At 46.3% G+C, this 16,584-nt stretch overlaps 1 protein-coding gene and 1 long non-coding RNA gene across 3 annotated transcripts in view; one reads left to right on the top strand and one right to left on the bottom strand.

The window, feature by feature from the left end:
• Window positions 1-229: 229 nt before the first annotated feature.
• Ap5s1 (adaptor related protein complex 5 subunit sigma 1) lies at window positions 230-3,517 on the top strand. Of its 2 annotated transcripts, none has more exons than XM_028755023.1 (3): window positions 230-308; window positions 1,106-1,337; window positions 2,460-3,517. In XM_028755023.1, the coding sequence occupies exons 1-3, from the start codon at window positions 266-268 to the stop codon at window positions 2,884-2,886; spliced, it is 702 nt and encodes a 233-aa protein (XP_028610856.1). In that variant the 5' UTR covers window positions 230-265; the 3' UTR covers window positions 2,887-3,517. The 2 variants fall into 2 exon arrangements, with proteins under 2 accessions (XP_028610856.1, XP_028610866.1); XM_028755033.1 differs by lacking the exon at window positions 230-308 and adding an exon at window positions 316-543.
• A 3,132-nt stretch (window positions 3,518-6,649) lies between these two features.
• LOC114611174 overlaps window positions 6,650-16,584 on the bottom strand; it is an 18,267-nt gene continuing 8,332 nt past the window's right edge. Inside the window, exons 2-3 of the long non-coding RNA XR_003709799.1 lie at window positions 11,677-11,952; window positions 6,650-6,966 (exon numbers count right to left, since the gene is read on the bottom strand). This is a non-coding gene — a long non-coding RNA (uncharacterized LOC114611174). The remainder of the gene's footprint in view (window positions 6,967-11,676; window positions 11,953-16,584) is intronic.

Genomic DNA, 16,584 nt, shown 5'->3' with positions numbered 1-16,584 from the left:
GGCCAGGCCGCAGCTGGTCAAGGGTTTTCCAGCGCCTCCAAAGAAGCTTGCGGTAGCCATGAACCCTCCAGAGCGACCCGCAGCCGTGGAGGATCAGCTGGTCAAAAGAGTGTGCGTTCTCGAGAAGTCGACCGCCACGGCGGGACCACAGGCCCGGGGCTGCATCCGCACTACAACCCCCAGAGTTCAGCGCGCCGCTGCTGCCCGCGCGAGGCAGTGACGCAACTAGGACCGTCAGTGGGAGGGGACATGGTGGCCTGGGTTAATGACGCGCTCTGCTGGCGGCAGGAGGGTGACCAGAGGTCAAGGTCTGCAAATCTAGGTTCCCTTCCTGAAGCGAGTTTGCCAAATTTCCTGTTGGGTAACTTTGAATTCTTGGTCTGTTTAGCCTTAGCCGTGGCTATACACTGTATCTCCTCAGCCTTGAGACCACGGGGCCGCCACTCTCACGTTGTCCAAGGCGGCCAGGCCCTCTCTGTTTATCTGTGGCTGATTTGAATTCCTGATTCTCTTGCCTTCGCTTCCCGAGGGTTGGGATTTCAGGTATGTGCCACCATGTCTTTCTTGTTGAAATGATTTCGTTTATCTAGGTAGATCCCTTTGGATAAAGTTTGCCCCACTTGCTCTATACCTCTCTCCCAGCTGATGTAAATCGGTTGTAGAGGCGGCATTTAGAGGTATTTTCTTGTGTGTTTCCTAAATCAAAGACATGCCCTGCATTCAAAACCAAGTGGCACTGATGAAGACTCCCCTCTCACACTCCATACTTAAAGTTGTCTTAATGGCGTTCGGTATGGAGACTAGGTTATTTTTGTTCCGGGAGCGGGTATTGCATTCAGCTGTGGTCTCCGATTTCTTTTAGTTCTCACTTTTCCTTGCACTCTCATGACCTTAATACTTTTGGAGATTCCCTGACAGTTTTGCAGAAGTAGGTTTAGCAACGTATGAGATATGGCCAACCATGGATGGCCCTTGTTCTGTGATGCAGACCAGGCATTACATTATTCAGAGGCTAGGCATATCTAGATGGTCATTAGTGTCTAGCCACAACAATCTCTGGATGCACTCCCAAGCCACACCCCTCACAAGGATGTCCCCTTTGCAGGGGTTTCACTTTCACCTTCTAGATCTCTGGCTTCTCTGGAGCACCCACCTGGAACTATGGTCCATGCTTTCCTCATTCACACCTTGAGGGCCCCGAATTTGGAAGATACAGGCCTTTGCCGAGTTCTCTACTCCTGTGTCTTTGGTGCTGAGAAATCACCCGATGATCCACGACCACATGGAGCAGAAAGAGACAGGCTCTTCCGCAAGGAACAGATTTTGGCGGTGGCCAGGTAATCACACAGCCCAGCCCCAAGCTTCATCAAACACAGAGTTAATAATGAGAGAGACACTGGAGTGGGCCAGGCAAGCAAGAAGACCAAAAATCTGAATATTTCCCCCAGTTGTCCACCATTGTTGAATGTTATTATCGCGGTGGTTAGTAATTCCTGCACTGTGAATATGTTCTGGGAATTGTATGTATATGTTTTTTAAATCTTCACAGTCTTCTGAAGTGGTCCTGGTTTATCTTCACTTTACAGAAGAGTAAACTAAAATACAGAGTGTTTAAGGCACTTAACCCATTCAAGGTTATACAACTAAAAAGCAGTGTAATAGAGATTAGAGTATAGGCAGGCAGACTCCTGTACAGATGAAACATGCTTTACAATGGAGCTCACCCTAAGAGAGAAGCTGCCAGGGACTCGGGGCAGTTTGGGGAAACACTTGTATGAGACAGATTGGTAGAGCAGAACCTTTTTATCCCAGACCCACACAAAGGGTACTACTGGTCTTTGCCAGCTCCCACCACTCGCTTATTCTCAACTTGTTCCCCTCCTGCAACACAGAAAACCAAACAGAGCCTTTCAGAGTTAAGTGTTTTATTTTGTTTCGAGGCAGAGTCCAATTATCTAGTTCAGGCTGGCCATAACTTGATCCCTTCCCCGACCCCTACTTCAGCCTCTCAATGCTAGGATTATAGGCATACATCAGGATACTCGGGTAAACACATAGCTTTAAAGCCAGTCTGTGAATGGCTCCAGAGGCAGCCTTGATAGACACAGGGAAGGCACCTTTGACTTGGAGAAGGATGGATGTGGTTGAGAGGTCAGACAGCCCCCATCTGAGGACGTTGTTCTTATCACTTATTTGCCTCTGTTGAGGCTTCTGTGAGGCAGATGGGACAAGGCCTTAGTCCCTAGTCCTTCTCCCAACCTAACTCTGTGTCCCTGGGCAAATGGCTTAAGCTTTTTAAGCCTAAATTTCCTTACCCAAGATATGAGCAGCTCCCAGCTACATTGGAAGTTGTGATGTTGACAGAGGTGTGTGTGTGTGTATGTGTGTTTTGGGGTGGGGTGCCTTGTTGGTCTTACCAGGCTTCCAAGTTTGCCAGACGGACCTGACTTCTCTTCCAGACAGGTGGAGTCACTGTGTAGGCTGCAGCAGCAAGCATCTGGATGTTCCTCCTCAGACCTTCAGCCTCAGTTCTCAGCTGAGCCTGTGTCCCTGCATGAGGCCCCTCATGGAGCCTTCCGCCTGGCAGCTGGGGACCCTTTCCAGGAGCCACGGACTGTGCTCTGGCTGGGTGTGCCCTCCTTGGGTTTTGCCCTGGTGTTAGATACCCATGAGAACCTGCTGCTGGCTGAGCGCACACTCCGACTCTTGGTTCGCCTCCTTCTTGATCACCTCCGGCTGCTGACACCTGGCACCAACTTCTTGTTGCGGGCTGACCGTATTGAGGGAATCCTCACCCGCTTCCTGCCACATGGGCAGCTGCTTTTCCTCAATGACCAGTTTGTCCAGGATCTGGAGAAGGAATTCAGTGCTGCGTGGCCCCGCTGACCCCTCACCAGAATGAGGCTTCCTTACATGACAAAGGGCAAGGGTAAAGATTGCCAGGGGAAGTTTGACATCTGCCCAGCCTGCTCCCTACTCTGATGTGTGGCCACGCTCAGGACATATGGATTGAGCAAGCCTGCAGGAAGAAGAGACCTTGGTAGAAGGCTGTCTGTGCCTGATCTCAGGCCACTGGAATTGTAGAGCATCCTGAATCTAGAGCTGCCCTGTGACCTCTTAGACTCGGCAGTGTCTACCATGTCCTTGACTCCACTTCCTTTCAGCTCTAGCGGCTGTCAGTACTGGAGCAATGTACCGCTGGCCAAGCTTACCGAGTCGATAGCCCCAGCACAAAAGGAGTCTCTGAGACCCACTTCAAGGTTGGAGAGCTGGGCCAGTACCCTAGCAAGCCCCAGTCCCTGCCTTTGCACATCAGCAAGGATTTTGTCAGCAAGGCCTGTTCTGCATCTGGCTCCATCACAGTTCAGAGCAGGGGGATTCTGCGGCTCCTTATGTGCCCTGTCTGTCTGCCAGGAGAGCTGAGAGCACAACAGCTTTGCTTGTCTGCTGGCCGGAAGGTGCCAGGCATCTGGCCCAGGTGATGTCTTATTTTGAATTAAAAACAATGGTGATCTGATTTTGTCCTCTTTCTGTGCAACCTCATGTGAGTGCACACCTGCCTAGGTGGCCCCAATCTCTTTCTCTCTGCTGCTTGCTCAAGTATCCTGAAAAGCTTCCTTCTGAGGCTTCCATTCCTCCTCCTCAGACTTGTTTGTTTGTGCTTCTTTTGGATGGTGGAGCTTGCTTTTGCTGTGGTGTATGTCACAGGTTGGAGGTTAGTGTGGATATTACCCGAGGAACAGAGACTAAGACATACAATTTTGGAAGGCCCTCTTCAGAGGCAGTTCTGTCCTTCCACTGTGGGACCTGAGGGCCAAGCCCAGGCCGTCAGGCTTTCCTGGCAGGCTCTCTCCTCAACTGAGCCATCTCATCAGTACATGATGTATGCTTTCCAAAGCAAACCGAAGCCCTTTTGTATTTTCAGAAATATTTTCTCAACTTTGGTCCTTAGGTAGCTATTGTGTTCATTGTTCCAGTTAGCCAATCCAGTTGCAGAGTGGGTGGAGCTCCCCAGCCTGCCACCTGTTGCTAATCACTCCCCACCCTAAGTGTGGCAGATATCAGAAAGCTGCAGAAAAGACAAGTTACTTCTGGAAGGTAGATCTCTTGTTGACGATGAGGAGGAGCCACAGAACAGTTGTATAAGGAAGGCACCATTGTTCTTAACCAAGGACTTAAACATTTGGTTACAGCAGACTATTATGAACATTTTAGGGGGATAGGATCATACAGAACAACCGAGTACCCCAAAAAATCTCACAATTGATCATTATAGAATCCTTGTATTTGTCACTTATCAAACACTATAATGAAACACTATTATAATGAGGTTATAATGAAATTAAAGAAAGAGGTTTATTTAATTCCCAGTTTTGAGGTTCAAGTGCGTTACTGACATCAGCTTGACTCTGGTTATGTCCTTATGATGGGTAGAAATTCAATGGTAGAAACATGGGCAGGAAGAGGATGAGGGAGAAGAAAAGAAAGCGAGACCGGAAGCTGAGGAATCAGCCATGACCTCATAGTAAGCACTACTAGTAGCTAACAGCTATGAGTGCTCTATATCCATATTCTATGTTGTAAGAGCATATTTGTACATCTTTGGAAGGGAAATACACATATACCCAGCTACTAGTTTGTTCTGAGCTAACCCTCAATCAGGATGTCTCAGGATGAATCCAAACGTTTCAAGTTGGCCTTTGTGTAGGTGAAAACTCCCTGTATCACACACACACAGTGAGTCTCAGATTCAAGGCCAGCCACTTGATTTTGACTAGACTGGACTTTGGAGTGATCAATTGCTTTTGTTCCCCTTCCCATATCATCACCCTGCTAAAGATAAGAGGAAGACACTTGGAGACTGATACCCTGTCATCTGAGATCGAGTCTCTCTGAATGGAGTGCAGTTGAAAGATGCCCTCCTTTCTAAAGTTTGTGTGTATGAATGGTTGTGTGTGTATACATGTATGTACAATGCCCCCAGAATATGTGTGTGTGTGTGTGTGTGTGTGTGTGTGTGTACAATGTCCCCAGAGGTCAGAAGAAAGTGCCTGAACCCCTGGAACTGGAGTTGCAGACGTGGGCCCTGGGATCCAAACCCAGGTTCCCTGCAAGAGAAGAATGTGCTCTTTACTGCTAAGCCACCTCTCCAGCCCCAAGAGTCATTTCTTTTGTTTGTTTGGTTGGTTTTTTGTTTGTTTGTTTGTTTTTGTTTTTGTTTTTTTTTGTTTTTTTGTTTTTTGTTTTTGTTTTTGTTTTTTTTTTGGTTTTTCGAGACAGGGTTTCTCTGTGTAGTTCTGGCTGTCCTGGAACTCACTCTGTAGACCAGGCTGGCCTCGAACTCAGAAATCCGCCTGTTTCTGCCTCCCAAGGGCTGGGATTAAAGGCATGTGCACCACTGCCCAGCTTTTTTCAGTTTTCTTGTTTTGTTTTTTGTTTTTTTTTTTTTGAGCGAGACAGGGTTTCTCTGTATAGCCTTGGCTGTCCTGGAACTCACTCTGTAGACCAGATTCATTCATTTCTTATCTCTGTGCATTGTCATCTGTAAGTGTCCAGCAGCAATGAGCTCTGGATTCAGGTATTTGCCACAACCACCCCTGAAAGGTCTGCTGCCCCCAGTGTCACACTTGCATGGGTCAGAACACTGGTAGTAAAGCATGAGCACCTGAGTTTGAATTCCCAGAACCTTGTAAATCCCGACTCAGTAGCCTGCATCTGAAATTTCAGTGCTTCTGTGGTTAGGCAGAGACAGGATGACTGGGTCAGCTCACCTGATGTACATGGTGGCAAAGAACATAGAAGAGACCCTGTTTCAGACAAAGTAGAAGGCAGGATGGACTCCCAAGATCATCCTCTGACACAGATCACACTCACAAATAATTTCTTAATTTAAAAAGTTGTCATTTAAGGCCGGAGTGAAAGGTCAGGCCCTGAAGTCAATCCAATGTCCTTCAGAAAACTTGGTGTGGGTGTTGGGGTGTATTGCTAGGTAGCCTGTCTACACAGCAAGACCTGATTTCAAAATAATAAAGAACAATTAAATACATGCACAGTATTTGCTCATTGCCCGCTCTCTCCCTGAGTGAGAATGGTTCAGTTTATTAGATTCTCTTCTGTACCACAGTCTGTAATCATCAGTCTATACTATGCACTGCATGTCTCTTTCAAATTAATTCAGTAGAGGGTATAAGGAGCAGTACAGAGCAAGAACCTAGTGACAGTTTCTATTTCTAGAACATTAGCATTTGCAACAGACATTCTATGCTTTGTGGCAGGTAGTTTCTAGGAAATCCTTGGGGCTGGGAACTCTGAAATCTTACCGTGCCAACCTTTTCCCCTTCAGTACTGGAAACAACCCAGAGCCTTGTTGAGGCTTGGCAGGTGTTGTACTGAGCTACACTCCTAGCCCGCTGAAGGGATTTGCCTTTCTCTTGAGATTCAGAAACAACAAGCTTGAGGGTAGTGTTCCCAGGAGAGCAAGTTTCCTTCCATTGCGTGCTCTAGATGAGGCTAGAGCTATAACGGGGTATTACTACACACATACACAGACACACACATCCTGAGGGGAGGCACACACACACACACACACACACACACACGTCTGTCCTGAGGGGAGGCAGGTGAAAAGAGTGGCCAGAACTCCTCCCTCTCAGGGACAGTCACCTGATTTATTGTGGCAAGGTCAGAGTAATTTCAACCTGTCCTTGCCAGCTTAAAGGGCCACGAGTGTTTAGGGCAGCAAAGATTTCACCTGAGGCTGGAGAGAGGTGGCATCCGGGCACTGCCTGGGAATCAGCACTTGATGAACTCCAAACAGTATTACACGCCTTAGGCAGTCCTCCATTTCATGTAGTCCTGGGATGTTCACATGATGAGAACGAAGTGCTGGCAGGCAGAGCAAACTTCAGCCTCAGAGAGGCCAACGCAGAGGCTGACAGTAAAGGCAGAGCGCAGACCAGCAGTTTCCTATGTACAGAAACGGTAAGTTAGTAAATGTAAAGGGAAGAAAGAGGCTAACCACTTTAAACATGAAGCCTTCGCCGTCAGGCATAATTAGATATAAACAGAGTCTGTGCAAAGCCATCTGGAAATGTCAAACTAGACAACAAAAGGACAGTGGGGAACAGGCTCACAGTGCCTTTGCCTGATCACTTGGTCATTCAAAGTTGGGATCAGAGCCAGGCAGTGTTGGCCCACACCTTTGACCCCAGCACTCAGGAGGCAGAGGTAAGCACATTTCTGAGTTTGAGGCCACCCCGGCCTACAGTTTCACAACAGTCAGGGCTATACAGAGAAGCCCTGTCTTGAAAAACCAAAACAACAACAACAACAAATGAGGATCAGTACCCCTACAGGTTGGAATGTTGGGTACTCCCTGGCCAAGGAATTAAAGTTAATTTTCTTTTTTTTTCTTTTTTCTTTCTTTTTTTTGTCTTTTTTGTTTTTTGTTTTTTTATTTTTTTATTTTTATTTTTTATTTTTTTTGTTTTTTTGTTTTTTTGAGACAGGGTTTCTCTGTGTAGCCCTGGCTGTCCTGGAACTCACTCTGTAGACCAGGCTGGCCTCGAACTCAGAAATCCACCTGCCTCTGCCTCCCAAGTGCTGGGATTAAAGGTGTGTGCCACCACCACCCGGCAAAAGTTAATTTTCATAGTAACATGACAAACAGACATGGCTAAGCTGCCCTACAGGTTTCAAGGTCAAGAATGTTCACCTGAAACAGGTGGTAGCACATTTCCATCATCCCTACAGGGAGGCTGAGACAGGAAGACTGAGTGCTTCAGACCCAACCGGGGTACATAGTGAGCTCAAGGCCATCCTTAGCTCCATGTTAAGACTGTCTCAAAAAGGAATACATAATACAAGATTAAAACTCCACCTGATGGAGGGGAGGCTCAGAGCACTTAGGAGAAAACTCTAAGTTGAATTTAGGAGAGAGAGAGAGAGAGACAGAGAGAGACAGAGAGAGAGACAGAGAGACAGAGAGAGACAGAGACAGAGAGACAGAGAGAGAGAGGAAGAAGAAGAGGAGGAGGAGGAAGAGGAGGAGGAGGAGGAGGAAGAGGAGGGAAAGGAAAGGAAGGGCAGGAAACCTCAGATAAATCAGAAGAAAATATTTTGGAGGATTTGATCTCTTTTCTGAAAAGCAGAACAAGGAAGTAAACCTGAGGAGCCACACAGTCAAAGAGACTAAAAACCTAATTCAAAGCACAGTGGGACAGACGAGGCCAAGATTCCACCTGGAACCCACCAGCTTCAGAGTGCCCAAATAGAATTCAGGAGGCTCTGCAAAGTTGGGTGAGCAAATGCATCGTGCTTTCCACAATTCCCTAATTGAAATGGCTACTTCATTTGTTCTTGCTAGATGCCTGCAGCTTGTGACTAGCCTCTATGAGGGCAATAAAATGGAAGCTTCTTCATGTGATAATGCATCATTGTGCTATTCTCACTGAATGGTGTATCCCAGGAAACAGACCTGGTGTCTTTTTAGGCACTAGGGAAACCAGTATCCAGATTTCAGGGTGCCTTACCACACTTGTAGTGGTATAGTCTGCACAGCCACCATGGGCTCCAACGTTAATTCAGGCCTCTGCTATAAGGTGGATGGAGCCTGAACAGCCACAAACATTCATGTTATTTCCAGAATCTGAGAGCAAGAGAAATGGAATTCTTGAATAAAGAGACAAGACCCTGAGGTTTTCTGCCAAGAGGCAGCTTTACTCATGCTGGTGCTGATTCAGCCAACTCACATCCAAAGGCTGAACCCTGAGCACAGTGGGGCTCACTGTGAGCACACTGTTAGCCCTTTGTCCCCTTATATAGTAACATACATTTCACTGGGTATGCCCTGGCTATAGGGCTCTGACACTAAGGCTGCGTGAGAGGGATACATTGCCGTGACATGACATTGAGGTGGCAGGGATGACATACGTTGTCATGCCTGCACTGACACTGATTAAGCTGTTGTCTTTCCATGGTTCTGTGAAGGCCCTTGACACACCTGTAGTGGTTGTCTACACAGACACTGTGTACTGTCATTTAGGCACTTTTGTATTAAGTAAATTCGACATACCTTAGTTAATAAATCCTATGCTAACACAACAGAAGTTTTTGGTATCTTTCTATAAATTTAGAGACATTGGTCTGGCTTATGCAGTTTACCAGATAGCTCCAGAAAACACTGGTTCAAACAAGGTGACCCACCCACACTTCACAGAAAACCTGCATGTAAAAGACTCTTTTGCTCATTCTGCTGAAGGCCCTTCTACAGGCTGTCCTCACCAGCATCCAGTGTCAGTAGATGTGTATAGAACTTCCTCAAGGCCTCTTTATCATGTTACTTCCCCACACCTTCTTTGTGATGCTGGGGTTGAATCGGACCCACCACTGAGCCACACCTACCTGCCTCAGTGCTTTGGTCTTTTTCCTTGAGACAGGAATCCACTTATAGTCCAGGCTGAGCTCATTTCTGGATATTGGGATTGCCTTTTGGAGTTTGAGGAATTGAAGTTTCCTTCACATACACCTTCCTGTCCTTCCTTCCTGACACACACCTGACTCCTCTTCTTCTTCCTCCTCCTCATCATATTCATTATTTTCAAGATAGTGTTACTCTACATAGCCCTGGCTGTCCTGGGACTCACTGTGAACATCAGTCTGGCCTTGAACTCACAAAGATCCACCTGCCTCTGCCTCTCAAGTGCCAGGATTAAAGGTGTGCACTATTAAGCCAGGCTTAATGTGTTGTTCTTAAATTAACTAGAAAATTTAGTCTTGACAGGCCTCTTGACTCAATTCAGCCCAATACAATGTGCAGAAATGATACTGTGCCCATTTAGAGTCAAGGACTCATGGGGTTCCTGTCATGAAGAATGCCTGGCTCAGCCTGAAGGAGGGTGAGAACCTATGTAAGTGAATAGAGCCATCTCTGGGCTGATGCGATGGCTCAGTAGGTAAGGCTGCAGGAACCCCAGGACCTAGATTCAATCCCTTTAACCCATGTAAAGATGAAAAGGGAAAACTGTATACAGTCTCCTCTGACCTTCACACACACACACACACACACAAGCACGCACACTCGCACACGCATGTACCCTTCCCACAGTAATAATTATACATAATGAATATATATTAATATATACATAAATAAATTAATTAAAAATTAAGAGAGCCATTCCAGCTGAGTCCATCTGTGATTATCATGATGTTCCTAACAGAAGAGCCAACTGACCTCAAAGGTATGGGTGAGCCCAAGAATTGTGTAGCAATCTCTTTGAGATAAAACATTTGATGTTAGAATCTTGTGAAGACACAGGATGTTTAGCCAAGCATTAGGCAGAGCTCTAGGATTCCTGCAGCAGAGAAGGAGGAAGGATTGTAGGAGCCAGAGGGTCAAGGACACTACAAGAACACAGCCCAGAGTTAAATAATCAGGGCTCATAGGGGCTTGCAGAGACTGAAGCTACAATCAGGGAGCCTCTACAGGTCTGGCCTTGATCCTCTGCAGATATATTACGGTTGTTCTGGTGGGACTTCAAACAGTATGTGCTGGGTGTGTCTCTGACTCTTTTGCCTGCTTTTAGGACTCTTTTCCTTGTACTTAGTTGCCTAATTCAGCCTGATATGAAGGTATGTGCCTAGTCTTATTGTATCTTGTTATGCTATGTTTGGTTGATATCCATGGGAGACCTGCTCTTTTCTGAAGGAAAGTGGAAAAATGGATCTGTGGGAGAGGGGAGGTGGGGGAAAGGGACTAGGAGGAGAGGAGGGACTGGAAACTGTGGTCAGAATGTATTATGTGAACGAAGAATAAAGAACGAGAGAAAAGAGCTGGGCAGTGGCGGCACAGGCCTTTAATCCCAGCACTTGGGAGGAAAAGGCAGGCAGATTTCTGAGTTTGAGGACAGTCTGGTCTATAGAGTGAGTTCCAGGACAGCCAGGGCTACACAGGGAAACCCTGTCTCGAAAAAACGTAAAAGACAGAGAGAGAGAGAGAGAGAGAGAGAGAGAGAGAGAGAGAGAGAGAGAGAGAGAGAGAGAAAGAAGAAGAAGAAGAAGAAGAAGAAGAAGAAGAAGAAGAAGAAGAAAGAGAAGACGACACAAGATATTGGGGCTGGAAAGATGCCTCAAAGTTTAGGAGCACTGGCTATTCTTTAGAGGAACCAGGTTCAATTCCCAGAACCCACATAGCAGTTTCCAATTGGCCATAATTCCAGTTCCAAAGGACCAAAAGCCCCTTTCTGGCCTCCTTACGCACCAGGCAGCCACACAGTTCATAGACATACATGCAGGCAAAATACTCATGCTTATAAAGTTTTTAAAAAATTAAAATGCCCAGGATATTCTAAGACAAGATGAAAATGCTCTGTTAAACAAATAAACAACTCAACATCTTCAGGAAGTCCCTGATACTGATTAGGCTCACTAGGCCCGTTTTTCTCCAAACACATATAAGCAGTAAGGACTGCTTATAAACTGAGCTGCCTAGAAGAGATTCAGACTTTATGAGCTCCCTAGAAGAGATGCTTTCTAGCCTATTGAGCTGCCAGAAGGCTATACAGTGTGCTCCATGTTCCCAGCTTTCCTGAACTGTCACCCATGCTGGGAGAATTTTGGTGATGTAGCTGCCTTTGAGTTCCTTCCTGTAAGTAACCATAATAAAACTCACTGACTCACCAAGTTGGACTTAAGTGGGATCCTTACTTTAGAGTCTTAAGTTTAGACTGTCATAGACTCCTTATCTGAGGTGAGTAGATGTGAACTAACGTCCATGTCTCCCCAGGAATAGCATCACATGACACCAAGTAACTGAAGAGCTGCTGCAGGAAGGCCAGCCCGCCATCGCCAACACAAACAGTGAAAGAAGTAAGAGTGCGACTATCGTAGCTGGCTCCTCTTCCGTCTTCCAGGGTGAAGCGCCACATCACCTACCAGACTTCTTGGCAGCTGCAACTGTAAATATGAAGTGAGTTAATAATTAGATACCACATGAGCTATTCGAGGGACAGAGGCAATATTCCTACTGTCACTTGACAACAGGATACAATGACGCTAGGATCAAAAGCCAGCCCCCAGCATACATGCCTCTTCAGTGTTGAAGAGGCTTCTCAGAGCCATGTGAATGGGGTGACAGGAACCATCTCCACTTTTGAACAAGGTTTTTATGAGTTTTTGTTTTTATTTTATTTTAATATTATTGTTGTGGGGGAAATTTTTTTCTTTTTATCTTTATTTTCTTTTCTTAATTATTTTTTCTTTTATTGGATATTTTCTTTATTTACATTTCAAATATTATCTCCTTTCCCAGTTTCCCCTCCAGAAACTTCCTATCCCATCCTTCCCTCCCCCTGCTTCTATGTTGGACTGGGTATTAGGTCTATCTTATACCTTACTGTTGCAAATTGGTATAGCTGTACTCTAATTATAGGTTAAGGGAAAGGTTGGCTTTTGTTTTGTTTTTTATTCTAACAAGAAGGGTAATATGTAGCAGGATATTTTCCCTGCTACATTTGCAATAAAGCTCGGTGATTGGGCAGTATGAAAGGTAGGCAGAGTGAGGAGTTGGGAGGAGAGAAGGAGAGGAAGGGAAGGAGAAGGAAGGTTGGCTATCGACCATGGAGGAAGATTGATAGGTTGAAAGCAGTCCTGGGTAACAATTTTTATCTAAAAGTTAGATATTGGGTAACAATTCTAATTGTGTGGGCATCTTGTGTATTGAGCATTTCCAAATATATAAATCCATTGGATAATCTTTAAGCATTAAGAGTCTTCATTCTACCGGGTATCACAAGCATAGCGGGAATGGTCTGGGCTCAGCCAAGCATTGTGGGGGCAGTGTGGTCAATTGGCAGAGTCATCTGCTACTCTGGCATCTCGTGGGTCTAATTGTGGTGTGGGCTCGTGGTCTCTGGCCACTTCTAGCTGTGGCACGCTTGGCTTCTAGCCGCTTCTAGTGCGGAACATGGCGGCCGGGGCTAAGCAGAGCCGCCCCGCTGATTAGATAGCTGGCCCGCATGGCGGATTTTCTAAATATTACCCGTTTCACCAACCCACTTAATTGGTTTTTTGAGACGCGATGTTTCTCTGGATGGTTTTGGCTGTCCTGGAAATCACTCCATAGATCAGACTGGCCTTGAATTCACAGAGATCCACCTGCCTCTGCCTCCTGAGTCCTGGGATTAAAGGCAGGCACCTTCACTGCCCAGCCTTGATAATAGTTTTGAGAAAAGGTCAGACTGTGTAGCTCAGATACCCTTAAACTAAATCTATGATCTCCCCGCCTCAGCTTTTCAAGTGCTGGGGTTACAGGTGCATATCACTGCAAGAATGTGCTCTCGAGTCCACTCAAGTGGCAGCTCCCTGACTCTCACAGTTCCACAGCACACAAAGCTTGAGTATTAAACTCCTTAACTGGAAAAACACGTGTCAAGTGTTGATGAGGAAGTGAAGCAGAGTGAAGTGACTGGAGCTCCCAGCACACTGCTGTTGGGAGCCGTGACGCAGCTTCTCTGGAGAACTCTGGAAACTGCTGATAATGCTAAATACAGCTTAATCTCCTCCTCAAGGGAAATGAGTGCACAATCCCACAGAAGGACTTCTTGTGAATGTTCATAGCAGCTTTATTCTTGTCCATCCAAACCTGAGAGAGCCCAAATGTTCCAGTAAAAACAGAAGGGATGTGAACGCGAGAGATGGCTCAGTGGTTAGAAGCACTCACAGTGAACCCCTGAGGACCTGATTTGGACCCCAAGGCACTCAGAACAAGCTGGGTATGGTCCCACCTCTGCCTCCTCTTCTTGAACCAAACCACTGCTCATCATTATCCCTGGTTGAAATAACCCAAAAGGATCAGGTATAGCCTTCAAACGCTCACCTTCCAGTGACCCACTTCCTCCAGCTAGATTCCATATCTAAAGTTTCCAGAACTTCCTAAAGTAACTCCATCCATTGACTGGGGTCTGAGAGAGTTCAAAATGTAAGCCTGAGGGGGAATTACACTCTACTCCTTCACAGTGATAGAATCAGAAAAGAAGGTTGGGTGGTAGGGAGCAAGAGGTTGACAGAGCCAGCACATTAGTAATCTCAGCGTGTGGAAGGTAGAAGTAGGAAGATCAGAAGTTCAAGGTGGGGGTCTCAGGATGGCTCAGTGGTAAAGGCACTTGCTGTCAAGCCTGCGAACCTGAGATTGATCCCTTGGACCCACATGTTGGAGGGAGAGATAACCTCTTCCAGGTTGTCCTCTGGACTCTGTCAGGTCCGAAGAAAAAACCCCCAAGCACTCCAAAACACAGCAAACCTACTGACTTGGTCCAATTGATGGTCTCGGCTCAGCTCAAGCTAAACTATAGAAGGATTTTTGGCAGATGGATCAAAGCCTACAGTCAGCATTCCTCTGGAATCTGTGAAATGGGTTTCTGCCTGTTAGAAAGGGTGGATTCCCTTGGCATATATATATATATATATATGCCTGTAGTTAAATACCAAAGCCCAAAGCTAACCTCCAGGCCCCTCCAGGCTCCTCTAGGCCCCTCCAGGCTCCTCCAGTTTTTTCGAGACAGGGATTTTTGGTGTAGCCCTGGCTGTCCTGAAACTCACTCTGTAGACCAGGCTGGCCTCGAACTCAGAAATCCGCCTGCCTCTGCCTTCCAAGTGCTGGGATTAAAGGCATGTGCCACCACTGCTCGGCCTGCCTCTGCCTCAGCCTCTTGAGTGGTAGACTTTTATCTTAATGATACTACATAGGTATTTACTTGGATAAAAATCAAGCGCTAGGGGCTGGGGAGACATGAGTTCAAATCTCTATCCAGAGCTCATGTAAAAGCCACCTGTAGCAGTGTGTGTCTGTGATCCTGCATACCTACAGCGAGATGGGAGACAGACAGGAGAATCCCTGGAAGCCTGCAAGCCAGCTAGCCTGGAGCATACAGCAGCAAACAAGAAAGAACAGAGAGACCCTGCCACCAAACAAGGTCAAAGGTGAAGCTGACACCTGAGGTCATCCTCTGAGTTCCACACATGTGCTGTGGCATGCATTCATGGTACACACACACACACACACACACACACACACACACACACACACAAAAACCCACATACATGAATATTGATGTGACTCACTGAAGGAAATTATGCTTCAAACAGCCAAACCTTCTCATGCATGAAATATCCAGTGACTTCTAATTCCTGAACTGAACACCTGACACTGGGGGAAGGGCTCTAGGCCAACGGGTAGCAAGGGGACTGAGGGCACATGTGGTCCAGGAGTGCAATGGGAAGTTGGAACCCTGGAGAGGCATGACCAGGGAAAGTTTCTTTGCATAATATGATTGGCATCTTGGAATAGAACTTACATCCAACCATTCACTCTGCAGCCAATTGAGCAGAAAATAATAATAATAATAATAATAATAATAATAATAATAATAGCAGCTGGAGGATGGGCAGGTGTGGGGAGTTGAAGGGGGCACTATACCCTCACCTGGGATTACAGCCATTTCCCCTCTTGCCCCCAGCCCCAGTGACAAGTGACGAGTCACGAGAAGTATAAGGTTGACTGAAAGGAGGCTCCACAGTGTTGCTTCCATGAGCCCACTATGTAGGGTTGGCTTTTTGTGGTGCTGCAGTTGTTTTTGAGGTCACCTGTAAATAAACCATGACCTGTGCTCTGTAAGTGACCAGTAAGTTCACTGGTTCACGACACTGGACTTCGGTGGTAATGATTTCTTTGGTCTATTATTGGTGTCCTGTTCACATCTCCTGAGGAAGAGTTAACCATGTTAGGGAAGGGCTGTGGATTTCAACAACTCTATCCTTTGTCTTCTTTTTGTAAGTATGGGATCTCATTAGATAGGTGGCCTTGAACAGGAGATTTTTTTCTTCCTCAGACTCTCAAAAGTGCTGGGATTATAGGTATAGGCCACTATATCTGGGTACAAAAAGTATCTAAATCTACTTTCTTTTTCTACTTTTTTTCTTTTTAGATTTTTTTAAAAAAATACTATGTTTCTGAGTGTTTTGCCTGCCTGCATGTATGTCATGAGCACACCTGGTGCCTGTGGTGGTGAGAGGAGGGTATTGGGTTGATAAAGTACTATGACCAAAAGCAACATGAGAAGGAAAGGGTTTATTGGCATACACTTCCCAGCACTGCTTATTGTCAAAGGAAGTCAGGACAGGAGCTCAAACATCAGGAACCTAGAGGCAAGAGCTGATGCAGAGACCATAGAGAGGTGCTGCTTGCTGGCTTGCTCCTCACGGCTTGCTCAGATTGCTTTGTTATAAAGCCTAGGACCACCATCCTAGGGCAGCACTATCCACAATGGGCTGGGCCTTCCCCCACCAGTCACTAATTAAGAAAATGCCCGACAATCAGATCTTATGGAGCTATTTTCTCAACGTAGAGTCCCTCCTTTCAGATGACTCTAGCTTGTGTCAACCTGACATAAAACTAGCCAGTACAGGATGGCTCCTGCTAGCTCCTGCACTCTATCTTGGGGGTTCTTCATCAGACATTTCTATTTCACACACACACACACACGAGAGAGAGAGAGAGAGAGAGAGAGAGAGAGAGAGAGAGAGAGAGAG

This window comes from Grammomys surdaster, unplaced genomic scaffold, assembly GCF_004785775.1.
Source record: "Grammomys surdaster isolate TR1022 unplaced genomic scaffold, NIH_TR_1.0 129, whole genome shotgun sequence".
Lineage (NCBI taxonomy): Eukaryota > Metazoa > Chordata > Mammalia > Rodentia > Muridae > Grammomys > Grammomys surdaster.
The sequence above is the reverse complement of the archived record's forward strand: the minus strand, read 5'-3'. Positions and strand labels throughout refer to the sequence as shown.

Excerpts from the sequence above, each read along its gene's own strand:
- Ap5s1 (XM_028755023.1), top strand. The coding sequence starts at position 266 with ATGACGCGCTCTGCTGGCGGCAGGAGGGTGACCAGAGGTCAAG. Across the intron at positions 309-1,105 it reads GAGGGTGACCAGAGGTCAAG|GGGTTTCACTTTCACCTTCT; the intron begins GTCTGCAAATCT and ends TCCCCTTTGCAG. Across the intron at positions 1,338-2,459 it reads CAGATTTTGGCGGTGGCCAG|ACAGGTGGAGTCACTGTGTA; the intron begins GTAATCACACAG and ends CTTCTCTTCCAG.